The 24148-nt window shown below is 38.0% G+C and overlaps 1 protein-coding gene across 1 annotated transcript in view; it reads right to left on the bottom strand.

The window, feature by feature from the left end:
* GCSH (glycine cleavage system protein H) overlaps positions 1 to 24148 on the bottom strand; it is an 84214-nt gene that overhangs the window by 22741 nt on the left and 37325 nt on the right. Inside the window, exons 3-4 of the mRNA XM_068119073.2 lie at positions 19235 to 19298; positions 15768 to 15899 (exon numbers count right to left, since the gene is read on the bottom strand). Of these exons, the coding sequence (XP_067975174.1) occupies positions 15768 to 15899; positions 19235 to 19298 (196 nt within the window). The remainder of the gene's footprint in view (positions 1 to 15767; positions 15900 to 19234; positions 19299 to 24148) is intronic.

Genomic DNA, 24148 nt, shown 5'->3' with positions numbered 1-24148 from the left:
TCAACTAGATGAGGAAATGATAAGCTATAGGAATAAATAATAATCAACTAGATGAGGAAATGATAAGCTACAGGAACAAATAATAATCAACTAGATGAGGAAATGATAAGCTATAGGAATAAATAATAATCAACTAGATGAGGAAATGATAAGCTATAGGAATAAATAATAATCAACTGGATGAGGAAATGATAAGCTATAGGAATAAATAATAATAAACTAGATGAGGAAATGATAAGCTACAGGAACAAATAATAATAAACTAGATGAGGAAATGATAAGCTATAGGAATAAATAATAATCAACTAGATGAGGAAATGATAAGCTATAGGAACAAATAATAATCAACTAGATGAGGAAATGATAAGCTACAGGAACAAATAATAATAAACTAGATGAGGAAATGATAAGCTACAGGAATAAATAATAATCAACTAGATGAGGAAATGATAAGCTATAGGAATAAATAATAATCAACTAGATGAGGAAATGATAAGCTACAGGAACAAATAATAATAAACTAGATGAGGAAATGATAAGCTATAGGAATAAATAATAATCAACTAGATGAGGAAATGATAAGCTATAGGAACAAATAATAATCAACTAGATGAGGAAATGATAAGCTACAGGAACAAATAATAATCAACTAGATGAGGAAATGATAAGCTATAGGAATAAATAATAATCAACTAGTTGAGGAAATGATAAGCTACAGGAACAAATAATAATAAACTAGATGAGGAAATGATAAGCTATAGGAATAAATAATAATCAACTAGATGAGGAAATGATAAGCTATAGGAACAAATAATAATAAACTAGATGAGGAAATGATAAGCTATAGGAATAAATAATAATCAACTAGATGAGGAAATGATAAGCTATAGGAACAAATAATAATCAACTAGATGAGGAAATGATAAGCTACAGGAACAAATAATAATAAACTAGATGAGGAAATGATAAGCTATAGGAATAAATAATAATCAACTAGATGAGGAAATGATAAGCTACAGGAACAAATAATAATAAACTAGATGAGGAAATGATAAGCTATAGGAATAAATAATAATCAACTAGATGAGGAAATGATAAGCTATAGGAACAAATAATAATCAACTAGATGAGGAAATGATAAGCTACAGGAACAAATAATAATAAACTAGATGAGGAAATGATAAGCTATAGGAATAAATAATAATCAACTAGATGAGGAAATGATAAGCTATAGGAATAAATAATAATAAACTAGATGAGGAAATGATAAGCTATAGGAATAAATAATAATCAACTAGATGAGGAAATGATAAGCTATAGGAACAAATAATAATCAACTAGATGAGGAAATGATAAGCTATAGGAACAAATAATAATCAACTAGATGAGGAAATGATAAGCTACAGGAACAAATAATAATCAACTAGATGAGGAAATGATAAGCTATAGGAATAAATAATAATAAACTAGATGAGGAAATGATAAGCTATAGGAACAAATAATAATCAACTAGATGAGGAAATGATAAGCTATAGGAATAAATAATAATCAACTAGATGAGGAAATGATAAGCTATAGGAACAAATAATAATCAACTAGATGAGGAAATGATAAGCTACAGGAACAAATAATAATCAACTAGATGAGGAAATGATAAGCTATAGGAACAAATAATAATCAACTAGATGAGGAAATGATAAGCTATAGGAATAAATAATAATCAACTAGATGAGGAAATGATAAGCTATAGGAATAAATAATAATCAACTAGATGAGGAAATGATAAGCTACAGGAATAAATGATAATCAACTAGATGAGGAAATGATAAGCTATAGGAACAAATAATAATCAACTAGATGAGGAAATGATAAGCTACAGGAACAAATAATAATCAACTAGATGAGGAAATGATAAGCTATAGGAATAAATAATAATCAACTAGATGAGGAAATGATAAGCTATAGGAACAAATAATAATCAACTAGATGAGGAAATGATAAGCTACAGGAACAAATAATAATCAACTAGATGAGGAAATGATAAGCTATAGGAACAAATAATAATCAACTAGATGAGGAAATGATAAGCTACAGGAACAAATAATAATCAACTAGATGAGGAAATGATAAGCTATAGGAATAAATAATAATCAACTAGATGAGGAAATGATAAGCTACAGGAATAAATAATAATCAACTAGATGAGGAAATGATAAGCTACAGGAACAAATAATAATCAACTAGATGAGGAAATGATAAGCTATAGGAACAAATAATAATCAACTAGATGAGGAAATGATAAGCTATAGGAATAAATAATAATCAACTAGATGAGGAAATGATAAGCTATAGGAACAAATAATAATCAACTAGATGAGGAAATGATAAGCTACAGGAATAAATGATAATCAACTAGATGAGGAAATGATAAGCTATAGGAATAAATAATAATCAACTAGATGAGGAAATGATAAGCTATAGGAATAAATAATAATCAACTAGATGAGGAAATGATAAGCTATAGGAACAAATAATAATCAACTAGATGAGGAAATGATAAGCTACAGGAACAAATAATAATCAACTAGATGAGGAAATGATAAGCTACAGGAACAAATAATAATCAACTAGATGAGGAAATGATAAGCTATAGGAATAAATAATAATCAACTAGATGAGGAAATGATAAGCTATAGGAACAAATAATAATCAACTAGATGAGGAAATGATAAGCTACAGCAACAAATAATAATAAACTAGATGAGGAAATGATAAGCTATAGGAATAAATAATAATCAACTAGATGAGGAAATGATAAGCTATAGGAATAAATAATAATCAACTAGATGAGGAAATGATAAGCTATAGGAATAAATAATAATAAACTAGATGAGGAAATGATAAGCTATAGGAACAAATAATAATCAACTAGATGAGGAAATGATAAGCTACAGGAATAAATGATAATCAACTAGATGAGGAAATGATAAGCTATAGGAATAAATAATAATCAACTAGATGAGGAAATGATAAGCTATAGGAACAAATAATAATCAACTAGATGAGGAAATGATAAGCTACAGGAATAAATGATAATCAACTAGATGAGGAAATGATAAGCTACAGGAATAAATGATAATCAACTAGATGAGGAAATGATAAGCTATAGGAATAAATAATAATCAACTAGATGAGGAAATGATAAGCTATAGGAACAAATAATAATCAACTAGATGAGGAAATGATAAGCTACAGGAACAAATAATAATCAACTAGATGAGGAAATGATAAGCTACAGGAACAAATAATAATCAACTAGATGAGGAAATGATAAGCTATAGGAACAAATAATAATCAACTAGATGAGGAAATGATAAGCTACAGGAACAAATAATAATCAACTAGATGAGGAAATGATAAGCTACAGGAACAAATAATAATCAACTAGATGAGGAAATGATAAGCTGTAGGAATAAATAATAATCAACTAGATGAGGAAATGATAAGCTATAGGAACAAATAATAATAAACTAGATGAGGAAATGATAAGCTATAGGAATAAATAATAATCAACTAGATGAGGAAATGATAAGCTATAGGAATAAATAATAATCAACTAGATGAGGAAATGATAAGCTATAGGAACAAATAATAATCAACTAGATGAGGAAATGATAAGCTACAGGAACAAATAATAATCAACTAGATGAGGAAATGATAAGCTGTAGGAATAAATAATAATCAACTAGATGAGGAAATGATAAGCTATAGGAACAAATAATAATCAACTAGATGAGGAAATGATAAGCTACAGGAACAAATAATAATCAACTAGATGAGGAAATGATAAGCTGTAGGAATAAATAATAATCAACTAGATGAGGAAATGATAAGCTATAGGAACAAATAATAATAAACTAGATGAGGAAATGATAAGCTATAGGAATAAATAATAATCAACTAGATGAGGAAATGATAAGCTATAGGAATAAATAATAATCAACTAGATGAGGAAATGATAAGCTATAGGAACAAATAATAATCAACTAGATGAGGAAATGATAAGCTACAGGAACAAATAATAATCAACTAGATGAGGAAATGATAAGCTGTAGGAATAAATAATAATCAACTAGATGAGGAAATGATAAGCTATAGGAACAAATAATAATAAACTAGATGAGGAAATGATAAGCTATAGGAATAAATAATAATCAACTAGATGAGGAAATGATAAGCTATAGGAATAAATAATAATCAACTAGATGAGGAAATGATAAGCTATAGGAATAAATAATAATCAACTGGATGAGGAAATGATAAGCTATAGGAATAAATAATAATCAACTAGATGAGGAAATGATAAGCTATAGGAATAAATAATAATAAACTAGATGAGGAAATGATAAGCTATAGGAACAAATAATAATCAACTAGATGAGGAAATGATAAGCTACAGGAACAAATAATAATCAACTAGATGAGGAAATGATAAGCTACAGGAACAAATAATAATCAACTAGATGAGGAAATGATAAGCTACAGGAATAAATAATAATCAACTAGATGAGGAAATGATAAGCTACAGGAACAAATAATAATCAACTAGATGAGGAAATGATAAGCTATAGGAATAAATAATAATCAACTAGATGAGGAAATGATAAGCTATAGGAATAAATAATAATAAACTAGATGAGGAAATGATAAGCTATAGGAACAAATAATAATCAACTAGATGAGGAAATGATAAGCTACAGGAACAAATAATAATCAACTAGATGAGGAAATGATAAGCTACAGGAACAAATAATAATCAACTAGATGAGGAAATGATAAGCTACAGGAATAAATAATAATCAACTAGATGAGGAAATGATAAGCTACAGGAACAAATAATAATCAACTAGATGAGGAAATGATAAGCTATAGGAATAAATAATAATCAACTACATGAGGAAATGATAAGCTATAGGAATAAATAATAATCAACTAGATGAGGAAATGATAAGCTATAGGAATAAATAATAATCAACTAGATGAGGAAATGATAAGCTATAGGAATAAATAATAATCAACTAGATGAGGAAATGATAAGCTATAGGAACAAATAATAATCAACTAGATGAGGAAATGATAAGCTATAGGAATAAATAATAATCAACTAGATGAGGAAATGATAAGCTATAGGAATAAATAATAATCAACTAGATGAGGAAATGATAAGCTATAGGAACAAATAATAATCAACTAGATGAGGAAATGATAAGCTATAGGAATAAATAATAATCAACTAGATGAGGAAATGATAAGCTATAGGAACAAATAATAATCAACTAGATGAGGAAATGATAAGCTATAGGAATAAATAATAATCAACTAGATGAGGAAATGATAAGCTATAGGAATAAATAATAATCAACTAGATGAGGAAATGATAAGCTATAGGAATAAATAATAATCAACTAGATGAGGAAATGATAAGCTACAGGAACAAATAATAATCAACTAGATGAGGAAATGATAAGCTATAGGAATAAATAATAATCAACTAGATGAGGAAATGATAAGCTATAGGAACAAATAATAATCAACTAGATGAGGAAATGATAAGCTGTAGGAATAAATAATAATCAACTAGATGAGGAAATGATAAGCTATAGGAATAAATAATAATCAACTAGATGAGGAAATGATAAGCTATAGGAATAAATAATAATCAACTAGATGAGGAAATGATAAGCTATAGGAACAAATAATAATCAACTAGATGAGGAAATGATAAGCTACAGGAACAAATAATAATCAACTAGATGAGGAAATGATAAGCTATAGGAACAAATAATAATCAACTAGATGAGGAAATGATAAGCTACAGGAACAAATAATAATCAACTAGATGAGGAAATGATAAGCTATAGGAATAAATAATAATCAACTAGATGAGGAAATGATAAGCTACAGGAATAAATAATAATCAACTAGATGAGGAAATGATAAGCTATAGGAACAAATAATAATCAACTAGATGAGGAAATGATAAGCTACAGGAACAAATAATAATCAACTAGATGAGGAAATGATAAGCTATAGGAACAAATAATAATCAACTAGATGAGGAAATGATAAGCTATAGGAACAAATAATAATCAACTAGATGAGGAAATGATAAGCTATAGGAACAAATAATAATCAACTAGATGAGGAAATGATAAGCTATAGGAACAAATAATAATCAACTAGATGAGGAAATGATAAGCTATAGGAATAAATAATAATCAAGTAGATGAGGAAATGATAAGCTACAGGAACAAATAATAATCAACTAGATGAGGAAATGATAAGCTATAGGAATAAATAATAATCAACTAGATGAGGAAATGATAAGCTACATGAATAAATAATAATCAACTAGATGAGGAAATGATAAGCTATAGGAATAAATAATAATCAACGAGATGAGGAAATGATAAGCTATAGGAATAAATAATAATCAACTAGATGAGGAAATGATAAGCTATAGGAATAAATAATAATCAACGAGATGAGGAAATGATAAGCTATAGGAATAAATAATAATCAACTAGATGAGGAAATGATAAGCTACAGGAACAAATAATAATCAACTAGATGAGGAAATGATAAGCTATAGGAATAAATAATAATCAACTAGATGAGGAAATGATAAGCTATAGGAATAAATAATAATAAACTAGATGAGGAAATGATAAGCTATAGGAATAAATAATAATCAACTAGATGAGGAAATGATAAGCTATAGGAATAAATAATAATCAACTAGATGAGGAAATGATAAGCTACAGGAACAAATAATAATCAACTAGATGAGGAAATGATAAGCTATAGGAATAAATAATAATCAACTAGATGAGGAAATGATAAGCTACAGGAACAAATAATAATCAACTAGATGAGGAAATGATAAGCTATAGGAACAAATAATAATCAACTAGATGAGGAAATGATAAGCTATAGGAATAAATAATAATCAACTAGATGAGGAAATGATAAGCTATAGGAATAAATAATAATCAACTAGATGAGGAAATGATAAGCTACATGAATAAATAATAATCAACTAGATGAGGAAATGATAAGCTATAGGAATAAATAATAATCAACTAGATGAGGAAATGATAAGCTATAGGAATAAATAATAATCAACGAGATGAGGAAATGATAAGCTATAGGAATAAATAATAATCAACTACATGAGGAAATGATAAGCTATAGGAATAAATAATAATCAACTAGATGAGGAAATGATAAGCTATAGGAATAAATAATAATCAATGAGATGAGGAAATGATAAGCTATAGGAATAAATAATAATCAACTAGATGAGGAAATGATAAGCTATAGGAATAAATAATAATCAACTAGATGAGGAAATGATAAGCTATAGGAATAAATAATAATCAACTAGATGAGGAAATGATAAGCTGTAGGAATAAATAATAATAAACTACATGAGGAAATGATAAGCTATAGGAATAAATAATAATCAACTACATGAGGAAATGATAAGCTATAGGAATAAATAATAATCAACTACATGAGGAAATGATAAGCTATAGGAATAAATAATAATCAACTAGATGAGGAAATGATAAGCTATAGGAATAAATAATAATCAACTAGATGAGGAAATGATAAGCTATAGGAATAAATAATAATCAACTAGATGAGGAAATGATAAGCTATAGGAATAAATAATAATCAACTAGATGAGGAAATGATAAGCTGTAGGAATAAATAATAATAAACTACATGAGGAAATGATAAGCTATAGGAATAAATAATAATCAACTACATGAGGAAATGATAAGCTATAGGAATAAATAATAATCAACTAGATGAGGAAATGATAAGCTAAAGGTGAACAAATGATAATCAACTAGATGAGGAAATGATAAGCTATAGGAACAAATAATAATCAATGACATGAGGAAATGACAACCTATAGGAAGAAGCGTTATAGTCCGTGGGCTGAGTAGGGTTTACATGCCCCCCCCCCCCCCCCCCCACAACTTAACTTCCCGGGTATGTCCATGTACCCCCCACCATAGGGGTGAGGAAAAACCATGTTAACAGAAAAAAAACTCATTCCCAAGGTACCTCCCATGCATATTTTGATGTTACCCCCCCTGTGTCAGTGATTTCCGAAAATTAGGGGTAGGCGAAATTCAAATGGCCATAACTTTTTACCTAGTCATCCTATGGTTGCATATGACCCCTCAAAATGTTTGTCCTGGGACACTCTTTTCATTGATATGTGTTATATGCAAATGAGGTCACTAATGAGGTCACCAAAGGTCAAACTATGAGGGAATGAGTTTTTTTTCTGTTAACATGGTTTTTCCTAACCCATAGGGTGGGGGGTACATGGACATACCCGGGAAGATAAGTTGTGGGGGGGGGGGGGGGGGGAGGAGTTGCATGTAAACCCTACTCAGCCCAAGGAACTATTACGCCTAGGTCCCCCGTCGTTGGTGATGTGAGTTGACAAAGTGGAAGACGCAAGGCGGCCATCTTGGATTTTGACGTGGCGACCCAATTATCAATAGCGTTCTTCCTAATGCCGAGATACACCCACACACCAGATTAGAAGTTGGTACTTCGCTTATTTTTCAAGATATTCTGCTCACAAGGTTCAGACATACATGGTGGTGGCCATCTTGGATTTTGACGTGGCGACCCAATTTTCAATAGCGTTTTTCCTTATGCGTAGAAACACCCACACACCAGATTGGACGTTAGTAGTTCATTTATTTTTCAAGATATTTTGCTCACAAGATTCAGACATATTTATGGTGGTGGCCATCTTGGATTTTGACGTGGCGACCCAATTTTCAATAGCGTTCTTCCTTATGCCTAGATACACCCACACACCAGATTAGAAGTTGGTACTTCGCTTATTTTTCAAGATATTCCGCTCACAAGGTTCAGACATACATGGCGTCAGACATACATGGCGGTGGACATCTTGGATTTTGACGTTGGTTGCACCAACACATCAAATTCGAATGCGGTCCTTCGCTTACGCACGCTCGCACGCATGCATGCACGCATGCTCGCACGCACGCCCGCACGGACACACGGACGGAGTGGAAAACCAGAGTCCCCCTTTCGCTCCGCGGTGCGACGGGGGACAACTAGATGAGGAAATGATAAGCTATAGGTGAACAAATGATAATCAACTCGATGAGGAAATGATAAGCTATGGGTGAACAAATGATAATCAACTTGATGAGGAAATGATAAGCTATAGGTGAACAAATGATAATCAACTAGATGAGGAAATGATAAGCTAGAGGTGAACAAATGATAATCAACTTGATGAGGAAATGTCAACTCTCGACTCTGATTCTGCAACTGGACCTGACGGCATCAGCCTACGGGTCCTAAAATCCTGTTCTTCCGCTCTTTCACTCCCTCTCTCTGTTCTCTTCACCCTCTCTTTTGCTCAAGGTCATCTGCCATCTGCTTGGAAATCAGCCAACAACACCGCTTTGCACAAAAAAGGTGCAAAAACAGATCCTAGCAACTACAGACCAATCAGCCTTCTCCCAATTATCAGCAAAGTCATGGAATCCATCATTGCTTCAGATATGAAATCATTCCTCTTCTCCAATGGCTTGATCTCTGATCATCAATTTGGTTTCAGACCTGGTCACTCTACTCTGGACATGCTGCTTCTGCTTTCTCAGCAATGGATGGAGGTCCTCAATGCAAACAGGAAATCAGAGCTGTCTCCCTCGACATATCACGTGCCTTCGATATGGTCTGGCACCCCGCTCTGCTCACCAAACTCTCCTCCTTTGGTATCCATGGAAATCTCCACGCATGGCTGGCGGACTTCCTCTCTTGTCGTAGTCAACGTGTGGCCCTGAATGGGGTTCTCTCATCTCCTCTTCCTGTTCAGGCTGGAATTCCCCAAGGCAGTGTTCTGGGCCCTGTGCTTTTTCTGGTCTTCATCAATGATCTCTCTGACACTCTTGAAAATCCTCTCTATCTCTTTGCTGATGAATCTACTCTCTGTCTCTCCATTCCTCATCCCTCAGATCGGCAGTCTGCAGCGTCCTCACTCTCTGCAGACCTGGACAAAATCACAGACTGGGCAAACAAGTGGAACATGTCTTTCAATCCTGACAAATCTCACACTCTTACAATGTCTCTCCGAAAAGACCGACTGGACAACCCTCCCATCCACTTTCTAAATAATCCTCTCCAAGAAGTTCTGTCACTCAAGCTTTTGGGTCTCACTATCTGCCATGATCTTTCCTGGGAAAACCACATTTCAAATCTGGCCTCCAAAGCCAGTCGCCGACTGGGCATCCTCCGTCGTGCGAAGTCCTTCCTTGGCACACCTGAGCTCCTCACCACATACAAGGCTTACCTCCGCAGCTCAATGGAATACTGCTCTCCCCTCTGGGCTGGTGCTCCTGCCTCACACGTAGCTCATCTTCACGCTGTTGAAACCAAAGCGTTCAGAATCATTGGAATCTACCGCGATGAAGCTAACTCCAAGGGCCTTTCACTCACTCACCGCAGGCAGGTTGGTGGTCTTTCCGTCTTCTACCGACTCCTCTCTGGCCTTGCCCCCCCCCCCCCCCCAGCTCTCTCTGGTGTCTGTCCCCCAAATATTCCTACAGGTCGCACAACATCTGCCTGCAACCCTCTTATGGTTAAACTAACAAAATCAAGACTCTCTGCTCACCTTCACTCCTTCATTCCTCTTTTCTCCCGCCTCTGGAACAAACTCCCTCACTCACTTCAATCCCACTCCACCCTCCAGGTCTTTAAAACAGCTGTTCACCACCATCTCTTATCTTCCCCCATCCAAATCCTTGATCTTTTCTACCCCCGCTAATTTCACCCCAAATCCACTTTTTTGAAATACCAACTTCTGTCTTGGAAGTCCTTGGTGTCCTTGTGTTTTATACCTCTCCCCCCCCCCCCCCCCCTTCCCAAGCCTCCTCCCCCCAAGCCCTCTCCCTCCCACACTTCTCCCTGCTCTCAAATGTTGTGTTTGTGTGCTTCCCCTTCTCTCCCCATATTGTCTTCCGCTCCCTCTTTTTATATATTTTGTTTGTCAGATTGATTTGTTTGTGAAATAAATGTTATCTCTTTCACGAGTCTCGATTCTGTATTCAAAAAAAAAAAAAAAAAATTATAACCGATAGGAACAAATAATAATCAACTAGATGAGGAAATGATAAGCTATAGGTGAACAAATGATAATCAACTACATGACGAAATGATAAGCTATAGGAACAAATGATAATCTACATGAGGAAATGATAAGCTATAGGAACAAATAATAATCAACTAGATGAGGAAATGATCACATATAGGAACAAATGATAATCAACTACATGAGGAAATGATAAGCTACAGGAACAAATAATAATCAAGTACATGAGGAAATGATAAGCTATAGGAACAAATAATAATCAACTAGATGAGGAAATGATAAGCTATAGGAATAAATAATAAACTAGATGAGGAAATGATGACCTATAGGAACAAATAATAATCAACTAGATGAGGAAATGCTAAGCTCTAGGAACAAATAATAATCAACTAGATGAGGAAATGCTAAGCTCTAGGAACAAATAATAAACGAGATGAGGAAATGATGACCTATAGGAACAAATAATAATCAACTCGATGAGGAAATGATAACCTATGGGAACAAATAATAATCAACTAGATGAGGAAATGATAACCTATGCGAACAAATAATAATCAACTAGATGAGGAAATGATAAGCTACAGTCACGTGAAAAAGTAAGTACACCCCATGTAAAGTTTTGACTTTTTCAACATATTTCAACATACAGCTATTTGATCTTCATTTCAACAATATTGAGAGATAAAGGTGATATAATATAACAAATATCATGAAACATTTACATTTTGTAGTCCATTGTATAATTCAAATAAACATAAATGCAAATTTCGCATGTGGAAAAAGTAAGTACACCATTGGCTCTAATAGGTGGTATTGCCCCCTTTGGCAGAAACAATCTCAAGTAGGCGTTTCTTATAACTGTCTACCAGTCTCTGATATCGACTGGGAGAATTTTTTTCCCACTCCTCCATGCAGAATTCTTTCAGCTGTGCGATGTTTGAGGGGTTTCTTGCATGCACAGCTCGTTTCAAATCCACCCACAACATCTCGATGGGATTTAGATCCGGGCTTTGACTTGGCCATTCCAGAACCCTCCATTTCTTTCTTTTCAGCCATTCCTTGGTGGATTTACTGGCATGTTTAGGATCATTGTCATGTTGCAAGGTCCACCTTCGGTTGAGCTTCAACTTTCCGACAGATGGCCTCACATTATCCTCAAGCACCCTCTGGTACAATGAGGAATTCATAGTGGATTCTATGATGGTGAGCTGCCCAGGCCCTGATGCAGCAAAGCTGCCCCAAACCATAATATTTCCACCACCATGCTTTACAGTTGGTATCAGGTTCTTGTGGTCAAATGCTGTCTTTGGTTTTCGCCAAACATGTCTTCTGGTACTGTGGCCAAATAGCTCGACCATTGACTTATCTGTCCAGACCACATTGTTCCAGAAGTGCTGGTCTTTGCCTCAGTGTTCATTGGCAAACTTTAGTCTTGCCCTGATGTTCTTTCTCGACAGCAAAGGTTTCCTCCTGGCACACCTCCCATGTAGATCAAATTTGTGCAGCCTCTTTCTAATGGTAGACTCGTGCACTTTGACATCAACAGTTGCAAGAGCTACCTGTAGGTCCCGTGATGACATTCTGGGGTTCTTGGAGACCTTTCAGCATCTTGCGGTCTGCTCTCGGGCTGAACTTGCTGGGGCGGCCTGGCCTGAACAAGTTGGCAGTTGTTTGGAATCTTCTCCACTTGTAGATGATCTTCCGGACAGTCGAATGATTGATTTCAAATTGTTTGGAGATCTTTTTAAATCCCTTCCCAGACTCGTGCTGCGTGCATATGAAAGAAGAACACTTGGCCAAATACTACTGCAGATTGGCTATACCTATCTTGTGGAAATCCTTGTCCAGAAACTACTTGATCACTGTCTTCTCATTGTCACCATCATTGATGAAAATCTTCACACAAAGCTCTTTCATCAATATGAGATAAAGATTGAATTCTGAGTGAGTGAAATCCAATGAGTGCTTGGATTTGGAAGTTGTACAAAGGCGTGCGACCGAGACAATAGGGTATTCATGTTCTGAAGAAGCTGTATCTCACAACAACTTCACATGGTGCTTGTTACCTCCACCAACGAAGGTAAATGGAGGTTATGTTTTCACCCATATTTGTTTGTTTGAGCAGGATATCTCAAAAATATGGACGGATTTGGATGAAATGTGGTGGGCAGGTTGGGTGTGTGACAAAGATGAATTGATTCGATTTTGATCAAGATCAGGATCCGGATGCAAGATTTTTTATTGACCTCCTTCACAGAACACCGGTTGGATATGCATTTGTACTTTAACTAAAAGCTTATCAGTTTGTTATTTTCACCTATCAGTGAGCTACAAACGTTAGCTATTCAGCAGAGTCCGGCGGGATAAATCGATATACCATTTACATCGGTACAAGTTTTCATATCGATATACCGGTATTGAAAATTAGAATATACCGGTATAACCGAAAAAAAGAAATTGGTATCAAAAACAAAACAAAACGGTATATCCACAAAATATAATCATGTCACCATCAAATCGAAGAAAGGTGCTTACATTGCTTAAATACACGATTTTAAAAGCTTTGATGCACTCCGCTATGCCTGGAACAGTGGAATGTATGATATCAATATGTACCAGGAGGTACAGTGCATTCAGAAAGTATTCAGACCCCTTCACTTTTTTCACATTGTTATGTTGCAGCCTTATGCTGAAATAGTTTAAATTCATTTTTCCCTCATCAATCTACACTCAATACCCCATAATGACAAAGAGAAAACAGGATTTTAGAAAGTTTTGCAAATTTATTAAAAAGAAAAAACTAAAATATCACATTAAAATAAGTATTCATACCCTTTGCTATGACACTTAAAATTTAGCTTTCACATTATTTTTCTGAAGCCATTCCAGTGTTGCTTTGGCTGTATGATCGGGGTCATTGTTCTGTTGCAACGTAAATCTTCGCCACAGTCGAAGGTGTTTTGCACTCAGTAGCAGGTTCTCCTCAAGGATTTGCTTGTATTTGGCTTCATTCATTGTTCCCTATATCCTTACAAATCTCCCAGCCCCAGCCACTGATAAGCATACCAAAAGCATGATGCTGCCACCACCATGCTTCACGGCAGGGATGGTGTTAGATGGGTGATGAGCTGCGGTCAGTTTCCGCCAGACGTCGCGTTTTGCATTCAGGCCAAAGAGTTCAATTTTCGTCTTATTAGACGACAGAATATTTTGCCTCATGCTCTCAGTTTTTGACGTACCTTTTTGCAAACTCCAGTCTTGCTGGCATGTGCCTTTTTCTCAGGAGTGGCTTCCGTCTGACCAATCTCCTAAAAAGCCTCGATTTGTGAAGTGTGCAGAGGCTGTTGTCCTTCCGGCAGGTTCTCCCATCTCAGCCAAGGAACTCTGTAGTTCTGTCAAAGTGGTCATTGGGTTCTTGGTCACCTCCCTGACCAAGGTCGTTCTTGCCCGGGTGCTCAGTTTGGTCGGACGGCCAGCTCTAGGAAGACTCTGCGTAGTTCCATATTCTTTCCATTTCCTAATGATGGAGCTCACTGTGCTCTTCAGAACTTTCAACACTCTAGAAATTGTTTATGCTTTTCCCCGGATCTTTGCCTCCTAACAATTCCATCTCGGAGTTCTACGGACAGTACCTTGGAGTTTGTGGTAGAATTTCTGCTCTGACATGCACTGTCAACTGTGGGACGTTATATAGAAAGGTGTGTGCCTTTCTAAACCATGTCCAATCAATTGAATTGGCCACAGATGGACTCCAATCAAGTGGTAGAAACATCTGAAGGATGATCAGAAGAAATTGGATGCACCTGAGCTCATTGTGGAGTGTCGGGATAAATACTTATTGACTCGAGCCATTTAAGCTTTTCATTTTTAAGTATTTTGTAGAAATTTCTAAAAACAAATTTCCACACTGGCGTCACGGGCAGGGTAATACATGTAGATTGGTGACAAAAAAAACTCAATGTAATCCATTTAAAATTCAGGCTGTAACACAACAAAATGTGAATAAGTCAAGGGGTGTGAATACTTTCTGAAGGCAGCGTATGCGCTTTCCCGAGTGTCATTCGAGTTATTGATGGTTTTTGCAATCATAGCATTCATCAGCTATACTCCTCGTTGATGGTTTCACCTTTTAGGAGGTACTGAGTCACATCTCAACCCTTCACAGTCCAAGAAAGCATTGGCAAGGACGTTTCCTGCTGATGCTTCTTCTTGAACTTCAATGGAGGTGGAGAATGAGTTTACCTCCAGTACAAGCTCTTTGGTTTGGTCTCAGGATCAAAGTGGTAAACCCATAACTGCCGAGTCGTAATTCTGCTCTTTAACTTGTCTGGGCTTGCTTGAAACTGCTTAAGAAGTTCCCTGGATCTGTCAAGTCAAGCACTATTTGATCAGCAGCTTGCATGATTGGCACCCCCACGTGACACCACAGAGACAGCAAATTGTGTATTTTAGTATGACTATAACCAAATAAATAAACGGAATACTCCTCTTTGACCCAAAGCAAAAAAAAAAAAAAGAAGTTATCAATAACCTAACTGGTAGAAACTACCTTCATCATAGCAGGAGTGGTTGACCAATGCTGGGTTCTCGGCGAGTGCTGCATTCACCTCCTGCACAGTTCCTGAGATTGGCGCGTACAATTCACTAGCTGCCTTAACACTCTCCAGTGCACCAAACTCACCTGGAAATGCATCAAGAAAGGTAAGTTTTTTGCAGTCCTAATTCATGGCTGTCGTCATTCAATCCCTCAAAAGTAAAACGTGAAACGATGTCGAATCATCCACAGAATTATGTTTTTTGTTCAATGTCAGTAAAGCTGGCCATCAGATAATGACAAACTAGAAGAGATCTTACACATGGAGGAATGGGAATAGACGTAAAATGATGACGATGAGAAAGAAGTACATGTTGAAAAGCTTTCTTAATTAAAACAACACAAAAAAACCATTCCCATGTCTAAAACATGCATTATATATCAAGATGAAAATACTTTAAGAGTTTGAAATGAAAAAGAAAAGAAAAAAAAAATTGGTTGATACAATTACTAAAAATACTTTTAAAATTTTTCAATAAACAATACAATTTCTGGAATGGTTTTTTAAATCCCAAAAGAAAGCATGCTTATGGCAAAACATAGAAGATAAAACGAAAACTAGAACGACACCGACGTCACAACGTCGACCGATATGCCTCCGCCCACATTATTACATCATTATAATACCTGTACCAAGTTTGCTTTAAATCCATTCAGCTGTTCTCAAGTTATCACATTTTTTAACTGACATGACCTCTGACCTTTGACTGCTTGACCCCAAAATCAAATCAGTTAATCTTTACATCATTACAATACCTGTACCAAGTTTGAATTAGATCAATTCAGCTGTTATCAAATTATAGACCCACAACAGACTTTGACCTTTGACCTTTGTACTCTGACCCCAAATAATAATCAGTTGATCTTTACATCATTACAATACCTGTACCAAATTTGAATTAGATCAATTCAGCCGTTATCAAGTTATAGACCTACAACAGACTTTGACCTTTGACCTTTGTACTCTTGACCCCAAATAATAATCAGTTGATCTTTACATCATTATACAAACCTGCACCAAGTTTGAATTATATCACTTCAGCCATTCTAAAGTTATAGACACATTACAGACTTTGACCTTTGACCTTTGCCCCCAAAATCTAATCAGTTAACCTTTACATCATTATACATACCTGTACCAAGTTTGAATTGGATCACTTTAGCCATTCTCAAGTTATATACCTATTACAGACTTTAACCTTTGACCTCTTGAACCCAAAATATGATCAGTTCATTTTTACAAGATGGTTTACAAGATGGTCTCAAATACAGGCTTTACACCACTCCAGCCAATGCTTGGCATTGCGCATTTTGATCTTAGGCTTGTGTGCGGCTGCTCGGCCATGGAAACCCATTTCATGAAGTTCCCGACGAACAGTTGTTGTGCTGACGTTGCTTCCAGAGGCAGTTTGGAACTCGGTAGCGAGCGTTGCAACCGAAGACAGACAATTTTTACGCGCTACGTGCTTCAGCACTCGGCGGTCCCATTCTGTGAGCTTGTGTGGCCTACCACTTCGCAGCTGAGCTGTTGTTGCTCCGAGACATTTCCAGTTCACAATAACAGCACTTGCAGTTGACCGGGGAAGCTCTAGCAGGGCTGAAATTTGGTGAACAGACTTGTTGGAAAGGTGGCATCCTCGGACGGTGCCACGTTGAAAGTCACTGAGCTCTTCAGTACGGCCCATTCTACTGCCAATGTTTGTCTATGGAGATTGCATGGCTGTGTGCTTGATTAATTATATATACCTGTCAGCAATGGGTGTGGCTGAAACAGCTGAATACACCAATTAGAAGGGGTGTCCGCATACTTTTGGTCATGTAGTGTGTGTGTGTGTTCCTTATATTACTGGTGCAGGCAGTCACCTGTTTCCGAATATAATGTGTTCTTAAAAACGTGTTTGTAAACTGGAACAATATATCCACTTTATATACGTGATTTTATTTTACATATAGACTTTACTTTACATGTAATAAGTGATTAATTGGTTCAGAACACAAATTAAACGTCATTTCTTATGTAAAAACGTTATTAAATGTACTTTTTAAAAAAAGAAGAATAAATGAGAGTAACTGGAACTTGTGCAGAATGGTATAAGGGACGAAGAAGGATAATGAGCTAGTTCGAGGGTTTATGCTGTAGCAAGGTGAGTGAGCATTGCTGTCTCATGCCAGCAAGGAATAGAGGAAGAGTGTTGGGGCGAAGCCCGTATGAATGAGGTGTGTTAACGGGTACTAAACTATCGAGCGTCCAATTTCGTGTTTAGAGGTTTAGTTTAGTGTACTACCCGATATATATTCAGAAAAGCCATGTTCGTACTCATGGATCGAACGATTGAAATACCGAAACATGGTTATAAAGTTTAATGTTCGTACGAACAGAAGTTCAGAAGCCAGGTGTTCGGAAGCCGGGTACTACCTGTACCAGAAGCACCTATTCTCTGCACAGCAGCAAGGGGGGGAAACTTTATTTTTTGTTATACCGGACAGGCTCAACTTTTCAAAACATTCTGACCAACAGTGCAGGAGTACACTGAAGCCAAACAAAACAAATAAACAGGTGTCAAATTATCATTAAAAAATCCCCCATTTTCACACAACACAAGTTGGGGTGGCTATCCAAACTTCGTGCAATATTCCCATGCACACTCCAAGTATATCCACCAGGTTTCAACGGACCCCCCACTACCCCCCCCCCCCAACCCTCCACCACATCTATGATAACTACTATAGTTTTCATTGCACTATAACACAGAATCAGCATTTTAGAATGATTTGTACAACTTCTGGGAGGTTAATAAATCTTTCAGCGATAACATCCAGTTTTCAAGTTATTCGGTCCAGCAGTGCAAGAGTGCAGAAGCACGCATGATATATAATTAAATTCACCCACTTATGATAATAATTCTCCACTTTCACATGAAAGAAAGAACAAGTTGGAGGTGGCCATCCTGATTGAGTATAATGTTTCCATTCACACCGAAAGTACATCGAACACTTTTCAACGTATTTTATCCAGCGGTTTAGGAGTCCATAAAATAAAAGAGCACGTATGTAAATTGGCCAAGTAGTTTTATATTGCACAACGTATTCAATATTAGTATAATACTTTAAACCATCACAATTCAAACAATTCTCCCACCGGGAGCGGCATCACACGATATCAATTTGCACGGACAATTTGCGTGCCAACCCCTAGAACCACCACTACGATTATTTTTTTAATGTGCAAAACCTTACTGGGCACAACCCAAGTTCAACCACCAAATTTCAAATCATTCCGTGCAGCGGTTCAGAAATGCATACAAGTCAAACATAAAAGCGCACACACCAAATTATATATATGATAGTATGATGATAACGAATGCTCTATAAAAACGACCGTTACCACTTGAGCATGCAACATACCTGTGGGCCATCCTTACCATCAAAATGGAGCTTGTCACCGACCTCTGGTAGTCCACAGAAAACCACATCCCCCAGTGATTCCTGGACAAAACCAGAGCAGGTGCATCAGTGACATTATGCAGTACATAATGCAGAACATAAATATAGATCAATTGCAGAAGAAAAAGCAACAACAACAACAAAAAACAGGCATTTTAAGGCAATTTTCCCTGCTAGAGCCTTGCGGGCCCCAGGACAATCTTCTCCATTTTGCCCTATTTTCTGCATCTCCCCCTGTTCACCTCCTTGCCCACATTTCTTCTTCCACCACCTTTAGCCAAGTCTTTCTCGGTCTTCCCCGTCCTCCACTTCCTTCTACATTCATTTCCATCACTCTTCTCAACCAATCACTTTCATCCTTCCTCAAAACATGACCAAACCATCTCAACCTGTTTCTCTTCACAGCATCCATCACAGGCTCTATTCCCATCATCTTTCGCAATTCATCATTTGTCTTCCTCTCTCTCTCAACGATACTCTGCACATCCACTGAACCATTCGCATTTCCATCCTTTCCAGCCTTCGTTGCTGCTCTTCGTTCATTACCCATGTCTCGATCCCATACATCATAACACGTCTCACACATGCAGCATACACCTTTCCCTTCAGCTTCAATGACACCCCCCTCCTCATCAGCATGCCACTCAGTTCCCGAAACGTCTTCCATGCACATCTCAATCGAGCAACCGTTGCCGAGTCTGATCCACCTTCTCCATTCAGTATGTCTCTGAGACAGCAAAATGTTTTCACACCTTCCAGCTTCACGCAGTCTCCAAGATCCAACTCAACATTTCCTCCATCTGCAGCTCCCTCTGTGCACACCTTACATTTGAATGTAGCTGCCACACTGGTAAATGACCCTCTCAGACCACTACATTTGTGATGAACCCACTCAGCGCACATTGTACATTGAATGGAGTTCGCTCCGACACCCTTCCTGCACACAGCACATGACCACTCCCCAGTTCTTTCCACCTCACCACATGCTGTACCACTTGCCATCACCTTCATCTTTCCGATATTCACCTTCAGACCTTTTGCCTCCATACATTCCTTCCACTTGTTCATCTTCTCCTTCAGTCCATCCATACTTTCCGCAATCAACACCAGATCATCTGCATACAACAACTCTCACGGTAAACCCTCCTTTACATTCCGAGCCAGCACCTCCTTCACAGCTACAAATAGTAGTGGACTTCGTACCGACCCCTGATGCACCCCCACCTTCACCTCAAACTCACCACTGTTCTCGTCCTTCGTCCTTACAGCTGTGCGTGCTCTCTCGTACATTGACATCACTACTCTGATCAGCCATTCCTCCACTCCTAACTTTCTCAATGCCTATGTCACTACTTCACGTGGAACCCTATCAATGTTTTCTCCAGATCAACAAACCCAAGAAACAACTTCTTCCTCTTCTCCATGTACTTCTCCTGCAAATGCCTTACAATAAAAAGCACGTCTGTCGTTCCTCTTCCTGGCATAAATCCAAACTGCATTTTGTCAATCTTCACCTTCTTCCTTATCCTCCTCTCCAACACCCTTTCCAATACCTTCATTCCATGCTCCAATAACTTTATCGCTCGATACGAGCCACAGTCCAGAGGGTCACCTTTCCCCTTGTATAGAGGGACGAGGGTACTCAGTTCCCAATCCACTGGAATGCGGCCTTCTTTCACCACAAGATTACAGATCTCTGTCATTCTCTTCACACCCCAATTTTCCGCTACCTTCAACATATCTCCCACGACAACCAGTCAGCCCTGCCGCTTTTCGACTCTTCATTACTTTTATCGCTCCTCAACTTCCTTCTCAGTTATCTTCTCTGCCGGTCGTAAAACTGGGTTACTCTCGATGTTGCCGTCCCATTCATTCTCTGCATTAAACAGCATTTCCATAAATCTCTTCCATCTTCCTTTAATTCCATCTGGATCCAAAACGATTTGTCCCACTTCATCCTTCAAGCAACTCACCCCCATCACATCACACGTCTCTTTCGCTATCTGCTTTGCAATCCTGAATACCACTCTCTGACCCTCTTCCGAATCCAAGCGTTCTCCGAACATTTTCCTACTTGCCTCCTGCACCTTTGCTACCTCTTTCTTTGCAGCCTTCTTGGCTGCCTTATAACTTTCATGCTCTGCCTTTTCTGCCCCCGTACCCTTTGCCTTCTGCCACTCCTTGAACTTCTTCCTCTTCTCGTCAATCCTCTTTCCAACTTCATCATCCCACCACCATGTTTCCGAGTTCCTCGGTGGTCCTTTTGTCCATCCACATACCTCACCAACGGCTCCCAACAGACTATCTTTCATTGACATCCAACCACTTTCAAGCTCAATCACATCATCCTCCACCATACTCAGCCTCTCTTTTAATGCCTCCCTCACTGTCACCTCTTTCAACCTCCACACCTTCATTCTCGGTTGGTACTTCACCCGCCGAGCTCTCCTCGCACCTTTCACCCTTATGTCGCAGACAACCAAGTGATGCTGTGAAACAGCCTGCTCTCCGGGATCACCTTTGTGTCCTGGAGGTTCCCCCTATCTCAACTACGCACCATCAGGTAGTCAACGGTCGTCGTCGACCCACCTGACGTGTATGTGACAAGCTTATTATCCTCTTTCTGGAACTGAGTATTACAAATCAACAAACTAGCTCCATCAGCAAATTCCAAAATCCTTTCACCTTCTCCATTCCTCACACCATATCCGTAACCCCCATGAACTCCCTCAAAACCGTCCATACTCCTTCCCACATGTCCATTTAGGTCTCCTCCGACCACAACAATTTCCTCATCTCTCACATTTTCCATCAGCTTCTCTATTGCACACCAGAACTTGTCCTTCTCTTCATAGCTCCGACCGACCTGGGGAGCATATCCCGAGATGACGTTCACCAAGAGCTTTCCAATCATCATTTTCACCGTCATCAACCTTTCACTCACTCTAGTCACACTCACCACACTGTCTACAAACTCCTCAGAAAACAGGACACCAACACCATGCACGCCTTCCGGTCACCCTTGCCACACAAACTTGTATTTCTGTCAGTGCCTACCCTTCACCATTCTCACACCACTTCCCTTCCACCTCGTCTCCTGCACACAACATATGTCCACTCTGATTCTGACCAATACTTCCACCACTTCTCCTGATCTCCCTGTCATTGTCCCTACATTCCATGTCCCAAACCTCAGAAACAGATCTGCATGTGGGGCATCAGACGTTTCGTCGTCATAAATGGAGAGATTTCCACCCTTGCTTCGATCGGGTTCCCCCCCCCCCCCCCCTGATTTTTGACGAGAGGGGGTGAGGTCCCCCATCGGGTACTTCGGGCTGTACCCTGCCCATATGCAATTGTAATTGTCATGGTTCCCTTTTTGAGGTAATGTTTTATGGCCGGATGCCCTTCCTGACGCCAACCCTTTGAGTCGCCTCTTACGGCACACAGGGATTGCTTCGATTACGACAGAAATATGGAACAAGAAGAAAAAGAAGAAAACGACAGAAGAAAAATTCAATTTGTCACTGAATTGCTTTGTCTAATTATTATCGTACAGTAATTACAAGACTTATTTCCCAAAACCACCTCTCTCAAAAACGATTAGTTCATCCAGCCTCCTCTCATGGCCGAATTTCCCTCCATGCCTTCAACCAAAACATTCTCACCACCAACACACCCAGGAAGTATGTTGCAGGTCATCCAGTGTGGGAAATCCTTAGACGTCAATTCGGCGGCAAAGTCGTTGTGCACACGACAATAATTTCCCCAACCCGTCCATTAATTGTCACACCCCTTCATGTCAATACCACCCTTCCCACCCCCCAACCCCCAATCTGCTCCCCCACTAGTTATTCCCATTCCCCCTCAAGGCCTTCCCACTGCTTGCTCATCATTCCCCTCGCAGCCTTAGCCCTGCCCCTCCCTGAAGAATATATATACAGTCATGTGAAAAAGTAAGTACACCCCATGTAAAGTTTTGACTTTTTCAACATATTTCAACATACAGCTATTTGATCTTCATTTCAACAATATTGATAGATAACGGTGATATAATATAACAAATATCATGAAACATTTACAATTTGTAGTCCATTGTATAATTTAAATAAACATAAATGCAAATTTCGCCATGTGGAAAAAGTAAGTACACCCTTGGCTCTAATAGGTGGTATTGCCCCCTTTGGCAGAAACAACCTCAAGTAGGCGTTTCTTATAACTGCCTACCAGTCTCTGACATCGACTGGGAGAAATTTTTGCCCACTCCTCCATGCAGAATTCTTTCACCTGTGCGATGTTTGAGGGGTTTCTTGCATGCACAGCTCGTTTCAAATCCCCACCCACAACATCTCGATGGTATTTAGATCCAGGCTTTGACTTGGCCATTCCAGAACCCTCCATTTCTTTCTTTTCAGCCATTCGTTGGTGGATTTACTGGTATGTTTAGGGTCATTGTCATGTTGCAAGATCCACCTTCGGTTGAGCTCAACTTTCCGACAGATGACCTCCACATTATCCTCAGGCACCCTCTGGTACAATGAAGAATTCATAGTGGATTCTATGATGGTGAGCTGCCCAGGCCCTGATGCAGCAAAGCTGCCCCAAACCATAATATTTCCACCACCATGCTTTACAGTTGGTATCAGGTTCTTGTGGTCAAATGCTGTCTTTGACTCATCTGTCCAGAGCACATTGTTCCAGAAGTGCTGGTCTTTGCCGAGGTGTTCATTGGCAAACTTTAGTCTTGCCCTGATGTTCTTTCTGGACAGCAAAGGTTTCCCCCTGGCACACCTCCCATGTAGATCAAATTTTTGCAGCCTCTTTCTAATGGTAGACTCGTGCACTTTGACATCAACAGTGGCAAGAGCTACCTGTAGGTGCCATGATGATAT

Source organism: Myxine glutinosa, chromosome 6 (genome assembly GCF_964187855.1).
Source record: "Myxine glutinosa chromosome 6, kmMyxGlut1.1, whole genome shotgun sequence".
NCBI lineage: Eukaryota > Metazoa > Chordata > Myxini > Myxiniformes > Myxinidae > Myxine > Myxine glutinosa.
Note: the sequence above shows the minus strand (reverse complement) of the source record. Positions and strands in the feature narration are given on the sequence as shown.